Below are 20,612 nucleotides of genomic sequence, written 5' to 3' on the forward strand. Positions count from 1 at the left end.
CCGCCGCCTCCCCGGGGCCAGAGCGGGACTCGGCGCTGACGAAGGACGGCGAGGGAGCCGAGGAGGGGGAGAAGGATGAAAAGAGTGAAAGCGAGGATGGGGAGCGGGAGCAGGAGGAAGAGGAAGAAAAGGATGCCGAGAAGAAGGAGAAAAACAGGGCAACAGCGGCCGCGGAAGCGTGCAATGGCACAGAGCCCAGCGTGGCCACGACTTCTCCCAATCGGACTGCCGAGCAGGAAGGAAATAAAACCATATCGGGTGAAGAGCCAAACCAAAACGTTGCCCCCACGGCTGGAGGTCCCGAGGAGGAGAGCTTTGCCGAAGCAGAGACTCAGCCCCAGCCGCTTCCTTCCACCCAAGTGCCGCCAGCGTTCACCAACGACGTTTACCTGGGGAAGATCCCAAGAAGACCACAGACAACGAGAAAACCTCCTCCAAAGGAGGACAGGTTTCCAGAGGAATACCCCTCAGACAATAAATTCATCACCATCAACCCAGGTGAGTGACATCTGGGGAAACTGTTTTTACCATCATAAAACTCTTGGAAAATTATTCAAGCCAAATTCCTTAGTGATTTCCAGGAGATACAACATTTTTGTGGTGCCTGGCTTCCTCTGATGGGCAGATTGTCACAAGACCCAACCACAAATTGCTATTGGGGGAGGAGAGGGAGAAGGATCGTTTTTTATTTTATTGGCACAGATTCATTCCTTGTGTTTCTTACTGGTAGAGAAGATTTGGAAAAATGCTAACGCCCTACATTAAGAATTTTATTTTTAAAAAAGGTAGGGGAATGCAGTGAACTATAGCTGTGAAATTAATTTGGAAGAGTGGTTGCTGTGCCAGTCTGGTGTTTCATGGGAAGGTTGCTGTGTATGCTGTAAGCTAATTTGGTTTATCTGCATGATTCTCCCTGATTGGGCTTGGAGGTATTCTCCCAAACACAGGATCATCGCTGGTTTATTTCTCACCACAAAACCTATATACTCTGATCTTCCAAGACAAGGCACTTTTTGCACTAGGGTTACCTTCTATTTTTCCTGTGGGGGAAAAAAAAGTCTTAGCCAGGCAGAGTCACGTATATTGTTTGTCCTGATGAGAATTACCAGTGCTGCTGTGTACACCAGCTCTGGAGGTAGGTACCGACCCCACAGTATGTGCACAGCAAATACGACCTTTTGGAAGCGTGCCCGGGTGATCTGCATGTGCACCAGGCCCTGTGTGGTCAGGGTTTGCCGTGCAGGCCTATGCAAGCAGGTATCTCCTGGTGCTCCCAGCTCACTGTGCACGTGTTTCTTCTTGGGGAGCTCTGGGCACCAGTGAGGAAAACAGATCTTATAGCTGCGAGGAGCAAACAGAGCACATGCGTATGGATTTATTTGCAGAGAAAGCACTGCGATTTAGAAATGACAATGAGTTTATCTGAGCAATTATGGGTATTACCACAGCACTTATAAGATAGCACACAATTTTTGTTTGCCTTTTTTTCTGTTATTGTTTATTTTGCTAATCTATAAACTGTTCTGTAATTTTGTTTTTCCATCAAAGCTGCTCTAGAGTACTGTGAAAAAAAAAACTTCCATATTTATTTTTCTCTACCTTCATGAACACAAAAATGCAGACATTGTGCACTCAGTTATAGCTCAGAACCAATTTTAAAACAAAGCTAAGTCCTATCTTTAATAACATTTGTTACAGAAATGCTGACCCGACTCTAACGCTGTGAATCATAACTGTTCTGTGAGAGAACAGATTAACAGTGCGGAAGCCAAGAAACCTGCAGCAGGTTGTGCTGATTTTTTTAAAATACGCTGCTGTTTTTCTTATTCCTCTGCTGGAAATGTTCTTCAAAGTCCAGTGCTCCCACTGAATATGGTCTGAGATGCCTCTCAGTCAGTTTTCAACATGCCACTTGCCCTGATCACCTCCTTATCAGGAAGGAGGGAACTTGTGCTCGCCCTGCTTGCAGTGTTGGGAGGAAGCATGCAGCACCATGTAGGTTCAAATCCCAGCAATTCCATCTGCCTGGGTAAACCTGCCTCTGAAATAGTTGTCTTCAGTTCTTCCTGCTTTCTGCTTCCCTGTTTTTCATGTGCCAGTTTCTTGGATGGCCTGAGTACAATGTCCCTATATAAGACCTAGAAAGGGCCTCATGGCTTATGTTCAGCCTTATAAATTGGAGGAAAGATGGGGAGTTGGACTTATTTCTTAGCTTATGACAAAGGGGTTGGTATTAGATAGGGCTTTTATTCCATGGTGAAGACGAAAAAGGTGAAAACCAGTGAGATGGGAAAATATTGTTAATATTGCTAAGAAGTATTTACTGGTTATTGTGAATTGTATCACCTTAGTCTGTGATCACAGAATCACCTAGCAGTGATTTCTGCATCTTTTTAGCATGCAGAGAACTATCACTGACAGTGGTTCAGTACAGCTTTGCCTCCTACTAGACAGCCTCCTTTAAGAGTTCTGCTCACTTGGAGGCTTGAAGTGACCCTGCTTGAAGACTGCACGACTGTCTTGAAATGGCTCAGCAAATGAGGTTTTCCATGCTCAGATATGGAGAAAGGATAAGTTACTAAGATAATGGTGTCTTACGGAAATGCCTTCCGTGTGCAGGCAGTGACATCTGAAATAACCAGCACGTTAGCTGGGAGAAAAGATAAGTGATAGAGTTGCCTGTTTCACCCAAAACTAACCTTAGTTAAATCTTAGTTAAACCTCTGGTGACATACCCGGGAGGAGGAGGAACAGTACCATATTTTCAACTTCCCAGACAAGCCTCTCCCAGGCCCCTCAGTGCAATGAAGAGGACCCTTGGCAGCAAAAGGCCTGGGAATGACTATTCAGACATTTAACAGGGCCCATTTATGTCGTTTTCCTCGGGATAGAGGTACATTCCCTGACCTTGACCTCCAGGTGGAAGAAATGAGACTGGTCACAAACCTGGTGACCCTGTGTCCAGACATTGGGAAGGGCTAATGTGAACATTTTGGGATGTTTCTTACTGGCTTTGGGACAGAGGCCTTCAGTCTGAATCTCTTCGCAGCAGGTGTGAGGACCTTGTCCTTCAAAGTCTCTTCAGGCAAGTCCTTTTCTTTCTATCTTGTGTCACCAGGCTTCTGCAGTGGACAGCTGAGGTCTGCCTAACCTGGACTAGGTTAGAAAAGACCTCGCATTAGCCCAGATGTTGTACGAGATGTGTCTGAGCAGGGCCTGGCTGGCCTGGTGGGAGTGCCACCCCTGTGAGAAGACTCTTGGGAGTGAAGGAGAAGGAGCTATTCTCCAGGCTGGATGTAGGTTACCAAAGACACATGCCAGTAAAACCCGGAGCTGGTGAACTGGTTCATCAATCACACACTAGCATGAAGCTTTAGACTAGTTGCTTCGGCTTGTTTTCTACAGTAATATGGAAATTTGCAATTCAGACAGGCCTGACCTGGCTCACACAAGGAGATGCGTTCAGGGAAACTCCAGACATAAGCAAGACCTCTTCCTATGAGAAAGGGCCTTAAAGGTTTTCCTTAGCAAGGTAAACCTGAAATCAAGACAGTGACCAGCGAAGCCAAGAGGACATTGCCAGAAGTGTCTGAAAGCATTGCTGAGCATTGGGATGGCTGAAAGGGGATGAAGGCCAATTCCAAAGTGAGCAGAAAGAACGTACCCGTAGCTTACTGTGTCCCATAGAGGACAGAAACATTTTTGGATGCATCTTTTCTCCAGGGAATCAGTTTTTTAAAAGCTGTCAAGGTTTCAAAAATGTTTTTGTGAGTAGAAAGTTTAATCATTTTAAAGAGTAGAAAATTGTTTTGTAACAATGTACACTTGTAAAATTAATTATATAGCATTGAATTAGCAGTTGTAAGGAGATAACTGAATGGGGAAGTACTCATGAGTGTGGATGATTAGGGGAGAACAGGGAACACATGAGAAATTACAGGGAAAGTGCGAGGCCAATTAGTGCAGCAAGGCTCATTTTCTTTTAGTGCTTATTTCACACGCACATACACACACACCTCTCCTGAGGCCATGTCATTATTTTCCAAATGGCACTGGCCTCTTCTTGTCTGGTGGTATCGGCCAACACTAACGATTTTCTTCTGTCACTGAACGCTGGCTGGCATTCTCCTCTTTCATTTTCCTATCATCCTTTTCTCTGTTTTGGTGCCCACATTAGACTAATTGTACCTTTGATCTGCAACTGTTACACACGCAGCTGCTCAGCATTGTCCGTGACTCTGAAACCTGAAAATTAGAAAAACAGCAATTAGAACGATGGTCTACCCAAAAGAAAAAAGAGAAAGAAACCAGCATGATTCAGTTTAATCAGGCTAGGGCAGATATTATCCTACGGAGTTCTGGTTTGCTGTGCCGGACAGTTAAACAGCTCCAGTGTATTTGACAGGAGATAACGAATGGGCTGGTGTGAGCGAAGTACTAGATGTCTGCTTGGGACTTTTCCCTGAGGCATGAGCTGGGACGGAGAACAGATGTGGGTTTGGCCCTTGGTCCAAGCTTCAGCCAGGTCCTCCCGTCCCTCAACGCTCAGCCTCTTCTGCCGAGCTCCTCCCGTGGGAGGGCTTTGTAGAGAGATCCTGATGTGCAGGGTTAAACTGCAAAGCTGGCGTATGAGAGAATTTTGAATTTTTTTGGCAGAGACTGAATTTTGGTTTTTAGAACAGTCTTTGCCAGGTCTGAGGTTACAAAAACCTTTTGGGGATAACCTCATTAAGATAATTAAACATCTGTGTAATTCTTTCTTTCTCCATACGTGGCAAGGATTACGAAGCTGTATTTTCCTGTGGCACTTGAGCCATTTTGCATGGCAACTTACAGGAGCAAACAGCAGAATGGCTTGAAAAGAAAAGGATTGAATTATTTGATGTTTGCAAACAGTATGAATTTCCGTTATCTCACATCAGGATTAAATAGCATTGGCATCTGTTTAGAAAAGAGTGAGAAGCAGGCTTAGTGGTGCACAGCCTGTAAGTATGGCTGCTGCAGCAACGCCTTTAAAGAAACAGGGAGAAAATAGCTGCACAACGGCCTGAGCTTGTAGCAAAGGTAATACTTTTTATAAAAACATGCATTTGCCTTTTCATCATTTAATAATAAGGCCGATACTATTTTCCAGAATTACTTGATACCTTTGTATAAGTCCACGATTTCATTTACTCAGAGGAAGGATGAGCGGGTGGCTTTCTCTGAAGAGGCCGGGTGCTGGGCAGCAGTTCAGCAGCGGGGTTTTCCCTTGGCCTGCAGAACATTGTCAGAGTGAACGGTATCTGTAACAGTACAACAAACAGAACTTTGTCCTGGCAGTTTGTGCAACAGCAAGGGACGATAAAGGTAGATAGGTTATATATTTTAGCTATTGCTTATTATAGCAAGCAGTGTTACTTAAGGGAAATAAACATCTTTCTGTTCTCGGGAACCGATTTCCAAGAATACGCAGAAAAACAGTACATTTCACAAATCGTAGAGTGCCTTTCTCTTGCCTTGACCTTTGTGCAGAAGTTGCGCTGCCAAAGCCGCCCGTGCTTCCTGATGCCCTCTCAGTGCCTGGGCCATGGTGGAACCGCTGAATGGGTGGTTCACAGGAGTTACGGGTTTTTCCAGACGCAGGAGTGGGTTTAGCAGGGCCGGGGCTTGTATCGTGTGGGACCTCCTGAAACAGATATGCTGCAATAGTTTTTATTCCTTCCTACTGGGATGAATTCCAAGCCAGTAAAAGGCAAACTGAATTAATTCAACGCAGGCATATGCCACTGGAAACTGTTTACATTTCTTAGCAAAAATGGAGTTTCCTGGTCCATTTTATAAGCGGCTCCTTCTCTCCCCAAAGTACAGCGTATGGTGGGCACCGTTACAGGGATTTGCTGTTGACGCTACCAGTGCTCAACATTCTTCCTTCAGAAAAGAGTGAAATGCTATTTTTTATTTTATAATATTTTGTTCTGTAGGAGAAGAGGAAGCTATAACAGCTCAGATCTGTCTTTTTATGTGTGTTATTTTCTTTAGGTCTTTTCCGAATTACCCAGGGTGCTGCCTTTCCCAGGGAAAGTTTTTCCGAGTTACCCAGGGTGCATGGCTCTTCTGCCATGACTCTCAGGAGACAGGCACCAGCACTCTGGCCGTACTGCTGTACTTCTGGCCTCAGCTGTCATTCTCGTACCATCTTTGGTGGCAGTGGGTTGTTTAAGCTCTCTCAACACCTCACTTAAGCAGTGGAAAACACCTAAGACTGTTTCTTCAACACCAGCTCCGGAACGGTCTCTTTTATTTTTCTGAAGCGCATCACTGCTCGGGCATTCCCAACTGGAATTGCGGGGCCAGCCATCAGCATGCAGGAATGGCGTTTGCTGTTCTGGCACTCGGCACGCTGAACGCTTTCGTATCCTCACGTCTGTGGTGCAGGGAGTTGGCAGGGTCAGAGAAGCGTGTTCTCCGCAGCAGGCTGAGTAAGGAGCATCGTGAGCACTGCAGAATTTAATAGTGTGCACTGGGACTCCAGCTCGTGCTGTGCTTACAGTGGAATTTAATTTTCTTCCCATGCAAACAGAAACATATGTTTTTGTGTTGAAATGTGTGGAGGTAAAACTAAACAGAATCCTGTCCTTGGAGAGAAGTGAAGCAACACCCTCATGGGTGTAAGGTGGTGGGACTATTTGGCTCTCCTATGAAGTTTTTTTGCTTTGTCCCTTTTACCATTCTGATTAGTAACACTTACCTCACAGGCTTAATTTTTTTATGCTGTAGAATGATTTTAAATGCACTGATAAAAAAACAGTGCCTCGGGGCTTATGATTTTTGCAAGTTTGGCAAATACGGAGAATAAACCTTTACTCTAATTTTGGGGTTGTTCTTTTCCTTGTTCTTTGCTAGTCAGGGAAATCAAAGACCTGTCTTAAAAGTGGTGTGTTGTATATTATTAATATGCTGTGACGAGGAAAGCTCACCACCTGCTTGGGGCACAGCTTTACGTGCCCATTCTGCAAAGCGGCACTGGGTAACCTCGGTAGCCTTCCTTACCGACCTGGGAGACAACTGGCTGCTCATCTCTCTTTTGATCCCTTCTGTGCTCAGTGCATGCCCACTTCCCCCAAACATCCCTCTGATTAGCACCTCATTTGGGCTGCTTGCTAAAGGGCATTACCTCCATCAGCCTGGTTCTTAAAACTGGAAAGATTTCTTGCTGGGCTTGCAGCAGCCTGCAGCCTGGCTCTGTTTTCAGCAGTCAGGCAAAAGCATTTACAATTAACCTTTACTTCCACGATAGTTGAATTTTACTCCTGCCTATGGAGGAGTATAATCTAAATGCTATTAAAATAGAGTATGACTTCATATTATGTGACATCTGGTGACTTCCAATTATCTGTGTTTTGCCTGCCTATGGTGAAAAGGCAATTATGTTCTTCTGGTAGGATTTGCAGCAGTTTCAGAAGATATGATAATAAAATACTGAACGAGGGCAAGGAAGCACGTTGGTAAGGAAAGACTCACGTAGGTGAAGCAGTAGAAGTCAAGTGTGTACGTTTCAATCCTCGTTGAAATCTGAAGCTGTTTACGCTAATCCTTTCCCATTACGTCCCGCTGACAGGTATTGATCAACTACCGCCCGTTTGGTAGGAAACACGAGTAAGATACTGCATCCGCTTCTGTGTTTTTCTTTTATCATTCTGTCTCAACCAATTTATTCGTCGAGTCTACATGAATTTACACAATTAGGTGGCTTTTGAAATGCGCTGATACAGGGCCTCTGCTCATTGGCTGCAGTACTTGCAGAACCTCTAGATATTCATCTTCCGTACGATAGAGCAATTTTAACGAGATGTCATGCGAAAAGTGAAACGGAGTTACTCGGCCAGATCTCAGGGTATTGACCAACTTTAATTTTGTTCAAAAGCTGTGGCATAATGATTTCTTCTGTCAGTTACAACACATCCTATCCATTCATCCATCCATCCATCTTGACAATCCATATGCTAAAAAGTGCTTTCGTACGCAGGAACTCACCAGATTGTGACAATTCTGCAAATGATGTGACATGACACCCAACATGTTGAGGATTTTTTTTTATTTTAAGACAGTTACCAAGAAATTTATTTCTGAAGCGAAGTATTACACTGAGCTTTGCAAACGGGGCTGTCCTGTAGTGTTGAGAAACAGAGTGCATTCGCCTGCAAAGGCTGGTGACCGAGCAAAGTGTTTGCTTTGTTGCTGTGGGGAAATGACTGAGTGGGGTACTCCTCATCTGATAATAGGTGCTTGCAGGATAGAGTCCTAAAATTGTCTATGAGACTGTAATTACAAGCAGTAGTAAAATCCAAGCCATATGTGGCAATAAACACCATACTTCTGTGCTCTCATGTCCCAGACTAGAGACAAATGGAGTCCCACCCTGCAGTTAGAAGATCTTTGCTCTGTTTACTCATACCATGTAAAATGGACAAGCTATTTGTTTTACTTACACATTTTTCCATACAGTAATTCTCTTTCCATTTAGTGATTGTCTTTGTTATGTGTTTAACACACAGCTGACAAGAACAGCTCCAGCATGGCCACGAGACCTTCTCCTGGTAAAATGGAATGGATCATCCCGCTTATTGTGGTCTCAGCACTGACCTTCATGTGCCTCATTCTTCTCATTGCTGTGCTTGTCTACTGGAGGTGAGCCTGTTTCCTTTTGATTGGAAACTGATTATGATTTAAAACACATTTCAGGTGGGTTTTTTAATGTGGTCCTGTGTTAGGTTTTTTTTTTATTAGATGTTATGGCGACAGATACATTAGAGAACTCTCTGGATGCTGGAACAGCTCTGTCAGTTAGCTATTCAGCTGTCTTAACTATGGATTTTTGAATCATGAAAATGAGCTTGTTAGAGCTCGAGCAGTGGTAGAGCCAGCTGTAATGCCAACAAATATTTTCACACTAAGTCCCTCCAGTATAGCTATCAAAAGGTATCTTTGTCTTGGCCTTCAGGAGAGGTGGTCGTGGGAGAAGAGCTCGGTGAGGCTGGACTTGGTTCCAGGGTGGCTTTGCCGCAGACCTCCTGAGTGGTCTTAGGCAGCTCTTTTCTTCCTTTGACAAGAAAGGGGGATGAGCTTGTGTCAGGTTACATAGAGATGCTCTGAGTAGTTCTTTTGCAGTGGTGAAGTGTTCAGAAGTGCAACCTACAAGGTCTTGAAAGTAAAGATTACCTCTCAGAAAGAGATGCTGTCCTTTACACCCGAGAGGCGACGAGGATTAGCGTCAACACAACCATCTCCATTTGATTTAGAGTAGCACCTTCTTGGGCCAGAACCAGAACACAAAAACACCCCGTTTGTCTGGTAGTGAAAATTAACCAGGGATTAGCCTCACAGCAGGTACTGAGGAATTATTTCAAAATCTGATTAGGTGGGACACAGAAAAGTCACGTTGATGAGAAGTAGCAGTCCATTGATAATTATATTTGCAGAAACAATTAAAAAACGACCAAGCTGTTTTTCAGTACCCCCATTTCACTGGCTATTGATTGGCCAAATTGTTGAGGCTTTGAAAGAATATTAATAGCTAGATGTCAATAGTGAAAATCCTTTCTATTAGCATTTGCAAGTAATTAACATCATTGCAGTAAGACAATGAATAAAATTGCAGTGGTATGTGCACAAAAGCTGAAATTGGAAAGGTTCTGAAGGTTCTGTTGTTCCCTGTCCTTCAGTATATATTTTCTTCATGTGGAGGGCTAAACTTGGTCACATTCACAGCAGGCAAGCCCTTGAAGGATATGGTATATCCTGAGGCACTGTAATGAGGGGTTAGTATTTATCTTGCCTTGGTACAAAATACTCTTCTAAGGAGGCAGGTTTTGAAATGAAATGCTAACAGCTGTTATCAAGAAGAATGTTGGTACCTCTCATTGTTTGGAAAACATTTCCATTTCCTGCAATTTCACTAATGGAGCGAGAGAAATAATTGCAAAATTAGCGTTTAATTCGCTCAAAGAGCAACAAATACCGTCCCTGAGAAGATACTAAAGATGAAAAGTACTGGCTTAGTGACCAATAGTTAAGGACTAATTTTTTATAAATATTGGCTTGTATTATAGATCATAATATTACTCGAGTCTAAAATTAAGGTATGTTAATTAAAAGTTAAATACTTTTTGTCTTCAAAATTCCTAACCATCCACCTCATAAAATTTTTATTAGCTTTGCAATAACAAACATGCACATAAATCAAGGAAGACACACGAACAAAGACTTTAACTGAAACCAAATTGCAATTCCTGTAATGTTTGTTGTTTTCCTACGGATAGCAATTGTTTCTTATCTGCTGTCCATAATAAGCCTGAGTAGTTAGCATTCGTCAGTGGCTTTGGTAATATTATGAGCATTGTCATTAATATTCTTGACAGCAGTGGATCAATTTTTTGTGTATAATTGAAACTAAAAACAAACAAAAAAAAAAGTGGAGATTAAAAATTAATATAGACATGGAAAGTGTGTCGTGAGGCAGTCACAGGTTTTTGAAAAACACGAAGCAAGAAATTGAGGAACAGTAAACAAACTGGAAAGCACATGTGCACTACCTTCAGAATAATCTCCTGTGTCTACCTTCGTAGTTCTGAGGATTTTTTAATACATACTGAAGTTGTATAAAAAACGTCCACATGTGTTTTAGGATAAATCAACAAGCAACTGGAACACGAATCGTCCACAGTAACATTTCACGTTGTGCAGGCCATGTCATTGAAGTGGCAACGCAGCGGTTTTTGTGCCCTTTTCAGTGTGATTACCTTTCCTTGGGAAAAATAAAATGTTTATCTCTGCAAGGGTTTTAAACTAAGGGAAAAACGGATCCTCAAACACCGCAGAGTCTAATTTACAAGTTCGAAAGGAACAGTGATCTGGGTTTTCAGGAAGAAATACTTAGCTTAGAATGTAATGGGCAACATATGGAATAATTTGCTAAATAACACCATCAAAGCAAATGGCATGAAAACGAGTTTGAGACAGATTTTTCAGTAAGGGAAGCGTGGTATTGAAGTGCACAGCAGAGAAACGCTTGCTATGAAAGGAGAACCCTCAAGGGGACGGGCGTGCTGGACCAAGGGGTCTCTTCTTGCACTGCGCTGCTTTGTTTTGGTGTGAGAAAAAGCATTACGAAACAAAACTCAGAGAACTAGAAATGCAGAAGAGACATGGTTACCCTTTGGCAATGCATTTTGAGGATAAAACAAATGATATTTTCACTTCTGTGGTTTTGAGCATTTGTGGGATGAGATGATTTGAGACCAGAGGTGACATAAGTAGAACAATGAAGCAGAGCAAAGCCTTCTGCTTGTTTGCATTGCATCGATGCTCTGCTATCTAGGGACCAAAAAAAAGGAGTTGGGGAGGTTGCTTGTGAAGATTTGGCAAAGCATTTATCTCTTTTTGGGTTCTTTGTAACTCTTTCTGTGATAGCAACGAAATAAGTTTTGTGATGATGTCTTATTGTAAGGAAGCTTCATTTTCTGTTCCCTTTATTTGAAAAAGAGAGTGATAGGAAGCAGTCACTGAGGAAGCTTTTCCTTTATCTGTTGAGCTTTCATGCTGTGTTCATTAGAGACCTTGTAATTGAATATATTTGGAAATGATCTGTGCAATTTCTGAACGAGACTCCCTTATTTGCAGAGATAATCTGCTGTTCTCAGTTCCTTTTCTGTGCAGATCCTGGACAAATGGCAAAAGAATATGATTGATGTGGAAGAGAAAGGGTCACTTCCATCTTTTTAGCACGATGGCCATCTCAGTAATGAGAAGGGATGGGAACTCGCAGGCAAGCAGCAGCTCTGGATCACCTTTCTACTGAAGTTCCCTGCCTTCAGCACTTTTAATGGCACTGCTGTGCGAAGGGGGCTGGGTGATTTGAAGTTGGTAGAGTGAAAAATAAACTAGGTCAGCATAATGAAACTGTAAAAATTGCGCTGCCTCGTACCCCAGAACAAGGAGGAGAGCACCTTCGCAGGGTGACAAACCACCAGGTTCACTGGGGCTGGTGGCAGTTGGGCTTCCGGGGCAGGGGGGACAGTGATGGCTGGAGTTTAAGTTTCCTTCTGTGCACTTTGATTCCTCTTGTGGGAAAAGCTGGCCTGGCCAATCCCTGAATCCATGAGCTGGCATGGGCAGGATGAAAGGGACTGTTGCTGCCGGGATCTCCAGTGCGTGAAACTGAGTTCTTTTAGCATCGAGTCAAGAATTTGGATCTTAGCAGGCAGAGTAGGTGAGGACACCAGATCCTCGTTTTACTCAACGTGTAGCTTCATCGTTGTTTCTGCAGTGGCGCAGTGGTATTTCTTTTTCTGCTTTCATTCCTTTCGTACTAGTTCCTGAAATTGTGTGCTGTAGGGACAACACTGGGTATTTCTGAGAACTGTTCACTGGGATTTTAGGATCTTTTGCTGGAGCACTACTAGCTCACCTAGAGCCTGCTAAAACATGTGCATTGTAAGGGGCAGTCCCCCAACCACGTAATTTTTGCATTTCGGGGCATTTGCTTTGCATCTGTGATTTTATACCCAGACTCAATATCATGAGATCCTTCTGCAGTTCCTTAAGGTCAGCTTAAAACTTGACTTGGACTGTCTGCAGCCTTTGCCACTGTTATTCTCACAGTCTTTTCTGCAAGCTCTGAGAATTGCAGTGTGTTTGGTAGTGACCTCCAAACTATTCAGGGATTGAGGGCGACCTCAGTTTTTTTGCAACAAGATGAGTTCCTATAGCATGCTGAGCCATAATATGGCTCGAAACATGTCTTTTCTAGCACTTCCGCTATATTCTGTTGCAAATTGAACAAATCCTGAGTATTGACACTTTAAGGGAAACCCAGGGTCAGCGCCACTTGCGTTTTCGCAGAGGTGACGGGGGGTGACTAGAGTTGGGAAATCAACTAAAATGCTTTGATACACATTAACTTCTGTCATTTTAGAAAAAAAACCCCCATATTTTAGGAGTGACTGGTGACCTTCCACTGTTTGCTTTCCATTCTGATTTTTAATCTAAACACTGCAATGCTATAGACTGTGGTTTCAAAGGGAAAAATAAGCAGAGAATATTAAGAAGCAATTAAGATTTTAGAGTTTAGCCAACAGCAACTTTTAAATGGGAACTAAATTATAGCCATTTCTCATTTTCAGCTAAGAGGAAGAAATTAATTCACAACTATAGCTGGAAAGTTTTCTTTTTCTTTCTTTTCAGCAGCTACCATAATTCACCTCTGAATTATTGCCACCATCAACATCGTGATCCCAAAGACAAAGCGGGAATATTGTATTGCATCTCTTATTAAATCAAGCTGTTTATACAGTGCTAATATGTTTACATTCAGGAGGGATTTTTGGAACAACACAGCTGCTGCCTTTCAAAGAGCAAGCAAGCTTGCATTGCTTGTTTATAGTCGTGTGCGTATATGAGACAGCTTGGGAAAAAGATGTCTTCAATTTGCCTTAGGTAAAACCCTATAGAATTTAGCAGACAGTGAGTTTTCTTAGTTTTTTGTTAAGCATCCTCTTGGATCAGACAGAATCCTTGGGACGGGTCCTGTGGCAAAGCCTCGTACTTCTCTGGCAGAGTCTTTCTGAGCAGGAGCAGTGACATTGAGCACCAGGAGATGTGGGCTCTTTTTGTGACTCGGCCATTGATTTTCTGCGTGACCCGAGGCCAAGTCACTTACGGTTTGACAGTATTGTTGTTGAACTCTGTGGCAAAGACCTCACTGGGAGCAAGCTCAGGTGTTCAATATTTCAGCATCTGAGTTCTGTCACTGCTAAAATAGCACCGGAGAAAATTGGTCAGTCGTGTTTGTAAATCAGTCTGTGATACAGAAGTGAAAGCTGCAACACAAGACCAAGAAGGGTTGTAGTTACCATGTCTAATAACCACACCTTGGCGAACTGCCTTTTAGTGTTAAATTCTGGGGAACTTGCATAGCTCCATAGCTAAGACAGTGTTAAAACTTCACTGGGGGGAAAAAAAAAGAACTTCTGCCTGTAGCAGGTTGTAAAAAGTGCTGAAGCTGTTATTTGAACCTATCTCTAGGTTTTATTTTATGAGTACACAATGTGTTGTTCATCTACTGTACTGATTGAAAAAGGAACATTGCAAATTTACAGACCATTGTAAAATTGCTTGCTTACAATGATAAAAGCTGCTTTCAGCTTACTCTAAAATATTCGTGATTCTGCTCATTTTCTCACTCATGGAGGATGCTAGGTGGTAACACTTTCGGAGAGCCTGTGTGTTGATTTTAAGAATGCCTCGGGTGCAGTCGCATGAGTATTTATTTCAGCAGCAGCAGTTCAAGCAGCCTTCTCCGTTCCTGCCCTTGCGCTGCCCTCTGTGATACCAATGCAAATGTTAGTACAACCATGTGAGGAGCTGGATTGAGAAATAATCCATGTTTAAAAATAAATAAAGAAAAAGGAAAGGGGCTTTCATGCCCTGATTTAAACCAGATTAGCTCCCAGTCTGGTTCTTGTAGTAACCAGAGTTGTACCAGCATAACTGAGGGACCAGCACGAGGCAGGAATGAGCAGGAGCGATGGGGATGCTCATGCTGACACTGCCCCAGTGACGCCTGAGGACCACGTGCAGGCACTTGTGCTCAATTTTGGGATGCCCCAGAGCACAACCCATGTCATCACAGGCAGTGAGGAGAATTAGCCGACAAGGGCACAAGATTTGCTAAGCTGGGAGATGGGCAACAACGCCACACGGAGATGAGGTGAAACATGGTGAGTGGCGTGCCTGAAACCTCTTACAGCTTCCATCTCCTTTTCGTGTTCCTGTTCATACTCAACATGCCCTTGTTTTCCTCTGGGAATGGCCACATAGGATCTCAAAATGGTTTGGGTTGGAAAAGACTCTAAAGCCCCCCAGTCCCACCCCCTGCCATGGGCAGGGACACCTTCCACTAGACCAGGTTGCTCCCAGCCTCATCCAGCCTTGGACACTCCCAGGAATGGGGCATCCAATAATCTCATCTAATCTTATATGATGACAAACAGCCTCAGAGGGATGGGGATGGGGCAGGTCCCTGCCTGGCAAGTGGGAAGTAGCCCAGAGTGATTCGGAGCCCTCTGATCTCCCTGCCTCAACCCAGGCAATGCAGGAAAAGCACTTCAGCCTTTACTTCAGAAAATCCAGGCGGTATTTGATTTTTGCCTGTGCCGGAGGTAAAGGTACTGAAATATTGGGCCCTTTTGTGTGCTATATCTCAAAGCACTGCTCGTTTTCATTGAGCGGGAGCAGGCCTGTGATCAGCTCCCTCTTATCAACCGTGCGGGGAACCGAGCCCATCCTTTGTGCTGGCGGCAGGCGGCTTGCTTTCAAGCCTGAAGCTTAGGGCTGCTGCCAGTTGCTTGTTCTAGCTCTTGGTATCGTTCTTTGAGCGCTCGTCATTCTTCCATTATGAGGAAAATCAATAGGAGAACTTCTCTGACAGCATCCCTGCTCTTTCATCTGGCAACGTGCAGCCTGGGATGAGGCAGAGAGAACCCATACAGAGACACACCAACGCCAAAGCGTGCCACTGCCGTTCCTCCGGTTATCGGCCCGTGGGCTTTTATCCTCTCCTCTTGCAGGGACCTGAAAGGAATCCGGCCCGACGGTTTGCAAGGCTGGCAGGGCGCGGGGTTTTCTCTGTGCACGAAGGGCTGAGGTGTGCGCAGGGGAGGCAGGGATGCTGCAGCCCTGGGCGCAGGGGAGGCGGGGATGCTGCAGCCATTCCTTCCCAACTTCCTGCTCTATAACCATTTCCCAAATGGCTACTTTAGGGCCTTTCAGAAATCACAGGAGTTGTCAGTTGTTATAGTAACAGACCCCCTGCTGTGGAATTGGCCCTGAGATGCCCATTTGGGCTTTTGAACAGACTAACTCATGCTCATTAGACAAAAAAGAGAGACAGACAGATTTGCAGATGGAAAGTTGCTTTTTAAGCATGCTGGATGATCTGTTAAGAGTTAGACTGTGGAAAGGGGCACGTTATCTCATTATATGCCTGCTACTTTTACTCTTCTTTAATTAACACTAGTTTTACTTTTGCTTGCAAACCAGAATGCTGCAAGATTTCCGTTTCCTCACTGGTGGGGCCAGCAGCGAGCCAACGCTTTACAAACCAACAGTTTCTGTCCTGAGGAAGGAAAAAAGTTGGAAGAGGGATTTGCTAAGCTTAACTGCAGATCAGTGGTGATTTCTAGAACTATCAGGATATCCACAAAGCTCAGAAAACAGTACTTTTAATCCTAATTATACAGCATCAGGAGCAACATCAAAAATCGTAAGCACGTTTTGACCCAGGAATATCCCATGCCAAGGAAATATCATGGTCTAGGTTTTGCTTTAGGTTGAAGCCTGAGCAGTTCCACTGGTGTTAACAGAGTGAGTCCTGAATAACTGGTGTCAGCTAAATCAGACCGTGCCCTTGCAAATTTGAGTCCACATGGCTGAAGGACCTGTACCCCCTTAAATAGGTTCTCAAGAGTATGCGCTTGTAATAACAAGTTTCTTCTTGCCAAGCGTTTGAAGCCAGCTTCTTCCTGTGTCACGCGTGTCCAGCCTTCATCTGACTTTCCCGAAGCAGTGTTCTCCAGCTTCCTGTAAATTAAAAGCAGGTGCAGATTTATCGCAGGCTGGTGCATCTCCAGCTATGAATAAGAGAGGACTATGGTTGTTCTTGTGCCATATAGCTTGCTAGTGCTTTAGTCCATGAAAGGGATCTGCAAGGATCACACCCATTGTGCTGGGGATGAGGAGTCTTGGGCTGAAGTTGCAGCGAGATAAAAATGTAGGTTTAGCATTAGATTCATGATAGGAAAGACAATAAAGCAGCGGTGTACAGAATTTCCGTCGTTTTGAGGTTCCAAAATAAGGTTAAGCAGCCATTCGTCAGGAGTACCTCAGGAATCATTGATCCTGTTGTCCTGTAAACAACAGACTAGAAGCCTGAAAAAGTATTTGGAAGACACAGTCTAAAGGGAGTAACGTGAAGCTGATAACTTAGATGGGCTGAGGGGAAGGGGAGGGGAAGGATAGAGGAGGGCTCTAGCTTTGGAGAGAGAGTGAAAGGAGGACACAAATGGACAGGAAGGAAACAGAGGACAACTTGTCAGGAGACCCACAGGTTGGTGGAAAAAGAATCTGTCTGGAGTTTTGTTCCATCAGTTCTCTTGCAGCAGGGAGCCTAAAAGTAGGGGAGAGTTAAAAGAACAGCAATGATTGAAAGTTCAAAACAAACCAGAGGAATAGGGGGTGGCATAGCTGCGGTTTGTTACCCCGTTGTGTGTTACCTAAGGCACCATCCGTACCGCGCGTGTCGATCCTGCCCTGTTACCAGCAGTGAGTGCCAGCGTGAGGCCAGCCCTGGGGACAAGGGCAAGGACCCCAGGGTGACCGAATCCAGACATCCCTGGAGGGGCTGTTAGGTGAAAGCATTTTCTTGCACAGGAGATGGGGAATGGCAATTGCTCGAAGAACAAAGATTTCACAGCTATGAAATCACCCATCCCAGCACCAGCGATTGTGGTGCCTGCTGGAATGTGATTATTGTTAACAGAGCTTTTAAATGAGAATTCTTACCCCAGAGAGTGTTCCTCAGCTCCTGGGATGTTCGCACCATGCGGGTCAGTTGTGTGAATGTCTTTTCTGCAGGCACTTTTAGGGATGTGGCCATTGAACTCAGTGGGAGCCCAGATCTGCATCACCTTTATTTTAAAAGATAATGTCAAGCATGCAGTCCTAAGTCAAATAGCAGGGCAACACGTCCTTCGGTTGGGGAAGACCAGAATTCGCAGTACCATGTTGGTGACCTTGAAAAGTCTCAAAGAAAGTATACTTTTTTATCCTTAATTCACTGTATGATGTGTCCCACAAGAGTGGAGACATTTAGGCTGTGCTTTGCCCACAGGCCCACACAGGCCATCCCCTTCAAGGGGATGAAGTTAATGCAGAAGTCTTGGCAGCAGGTTGGCAAACGGCTGTTGACACACTCCTCGCTGCTTTGTTTAGAGGTGTAACACCATTTCCCCAACTTTTCCAGAAATACCCCCTTCTGCAGAGAGAGCAAACAGGAGCAAGCAGGGCAGCCGAGGTCAGGCAAGGAGGGATCTGTGGTGCGGCTGCAATTGATCTTTCTGGTTTGTTTCTGTGGAATTAATTAAATGGATTAATTGCAGACTTTTTTTTTCCTGGAAATGCCTTCCCCAGTGCTGCTGTAACGGTGAGGTCTTGAAAAAAAAGAGCAAGACTCTAGCTATGCAGTAACTGGAGTAAAGGTAGTCGTTTATAAGGCGTAATTTTGAATGAATGCTTTTTAACTATTCAGATGTTCTAATTAAGCTCCATTAAGAAATGGTCTGTAGTTGCTGAGAAACAGTATGCCATGAGGAGTATGTGTGTTCTGATAAGCACAGTGGCAGAGGATGCCTGGTACCACTGGCTTCTCCTACCCATCTGTTAGGTCTTCTGTAAACTCTGTTCTGCAGGACACTTTTATACAGCTTTAAAATGTTTGAATGCTGGTTTTTAATGCTGTGGTCTGTATTTTAAAAGAGAAACAGATTTTGCACATGCTTTTCTGTGAATGTTTTTCCAAGTTAAATCACTTTTTTAAAAACCCTTACGATTTCTTAAGACCACGGATGCATTCTTCTTCTGTTCCCCTTCTCAGCTATTAACCCGTTATTGTTGGATTTGTTGATAGTTTATGTTTTCTATTGATCTGTTGCTAGTTTATGCCTTTCTATAATATTCTTACTGTGTAAGAGGATGTGTTCAAGTGTATACAGGTACCTCTGGAGTAGATTCCCTCTTGTAAATTGGAGGTTCGGAGCTAGAGCAATGTCTTGGACAAACTGTGAATGAAATATCCTATAATACAAGTAGATGTACCCGGAGGGAACAGTATACCTCTGCTGTGAAACTGTGAATTAACCACAGCAACCAGATAAATTATATTTTTTTCTCTCTCCCTGTAACCATAAAATACAGCTATTGAAGGGCCCTGTGCTGTCCTGAGTCTCCCAGCAGCATTCGGACTGACATTAGCACTCGCTGTTTCACAGCAGGATGTGGTCTGAGTGTAAAATTAGAGGGTAAGAATATTAAATCAATTCGGTGATCTTAACTGCTTAGGTAAATACTAAGGATCAGCAGCCTAGTAAAAAATAACAAGCAAGGGTGTACTTAATTTCACTTTTCTTAAAACCTGTGCGGTTTGGGAAAAAAGAGCGCCTTGGAATGCACAAGGCATGTTGCGCTGCTATTACAAACGGTGCAAGAATGTGAATTCATTCAGTTTATTGTAGAACGCTGGGTTTGTTTGTTTAAAAGAAAGCATTTCTATTACTGCCATGAGCAGCATGTATTTCACTCTGCTGACTTACAGGTTAAACTCCATTTGAGCTCCGGCTTTTAAGCTGGAACAGGCGTAGGTGGCGTGCCTGGTTCTCCATTGGTGGGTTGGTTCATGTTTTGGAAATCCTGTTTTTTCCAAAATAGAGTGAAAATGTTTTGAAATATCCTACAAAGCAATACTTATAAAGTAACAGACATGTGCCCAATTTGAATTTTAAAATATTGTTAATTTAAAATTAAAAAATCAAAACATTTTTCAGCAATGACAAATGTTCTATTCCCTGAAGGCTCAGATTTGGCGTTTATTGTCCTTCTGATCACGTGGCTATATTTCTGTACAGCGATTTGCTCTCTCAAACCATTTTTTAACCGCCATCAGAAGGCTCCCAGTGAGCGCTGGTGAAATTCCTCACATTTCGTGGCAGCACGAGCTTCTCTCATTCCCTCCCACATCCGACGCGTGTGAAGCCGTTACGGATTGAGGCGCGTTCTGTCATGCCACGGGTTGTTCTGCGGGCTGCGGTGCGGATGGGGACTTTGCGATGTGTGCGTAAGGGGGCGGCTTCCCTTCCGCACAGGCACGAGGCTGGGGATCCAGAGGCTCCGCAGCTGAGCACATCCCTCGCTAGCCGTGTGCGGAGATGGGAAGTGGGGTTTACCCCTGGCATAAATGTGGGGTTAGAATCACAGACTGGTTTGGGTTGGAAGGGACCTTAAAGATCATCTACTTCCAACCCCCCTGCCATGGGCAGGGACACCTTCCATAGACCAGGTTGCTCCAAGCCTCATCCAGCCTGGCCTTGAAGACATCCAGGGATGGGGCATCCACAGCTTCTCTGGGCAACCTGTTCCAGTGCCTCACCACCCTCTCTGTGCAGAATTTCTTCCTGACATCTAATCTAAACCTCCCTGATTTCAATTTATACCCATTACCCCTTGTCCTGTCACTACAGGCTCTTGTAAAAAGTCCTCTCCCAGCACCCTTGTAGGCCCTTCAGATACTGGAAAGCTGCAATGAGGGCTCCTCGGAGCCTCCTCTTCTCCAGGCTGAACACGCCCAGTTCTCGCAGCCTTTCGTCATAGGAGAGGGGCTCCAGCCCTCTGATCATCTTCGTGGCCTCCTCTGGACTTGCTCCAAGTGGTCAATATCCTTCTGATATTGAGGGCTCCACAGCTGGACGCAGCACTCCAGGTGGGGTCTCACCAGAGCAGAGCAGAGGGGCAGAATCACCTCC

The 20,612-nt window shown here is 44.3% G+C and overlaps 1 protein-coding gene across 1 annotated transcript in view; it reads left to right on the plus strand.

Annotated features, from left to right (window-relative positions):
• Positions 1 to 8: 8 nt before the first annotated feature.
• The window catches only part of LOC104510407 (receptor-type tyrosine-protein phosphatase gamma-like), a gene marked incomplete at its 5' end in the record, with an annotated part of 76,296 nt that continues 55,692 nt past the window's right edge, over positions 9 to 20,612 (plus strand). The window contains 2 exon segments of the mRNA XM_010152644.1: positions 9 to 498; positions 8,538 to 8,670. Of these exon segments, the coding sequence (XP_010150946.1) occupies positions 9 to 498; positions 8,538 to 8,670 (623 nt within the window).

The sequence above is a fragment of the Eurypyga helias genome, unplaced genomic scaffold (assembly GCF_000690775.1).
Source record: "Eurypyga helias isolate BGI_N326 unplaced genomic scaffold, ASM69077v1 scaffold9915, whole genome shotgun sequence".
In the NCBI taxonomy this organism is placed as follows: Eukaryota; Metazoa; Chordata; class Aves; order Eurypygiformes; family Eurypygidae; genus Eurypyga; species Eurypyga helias.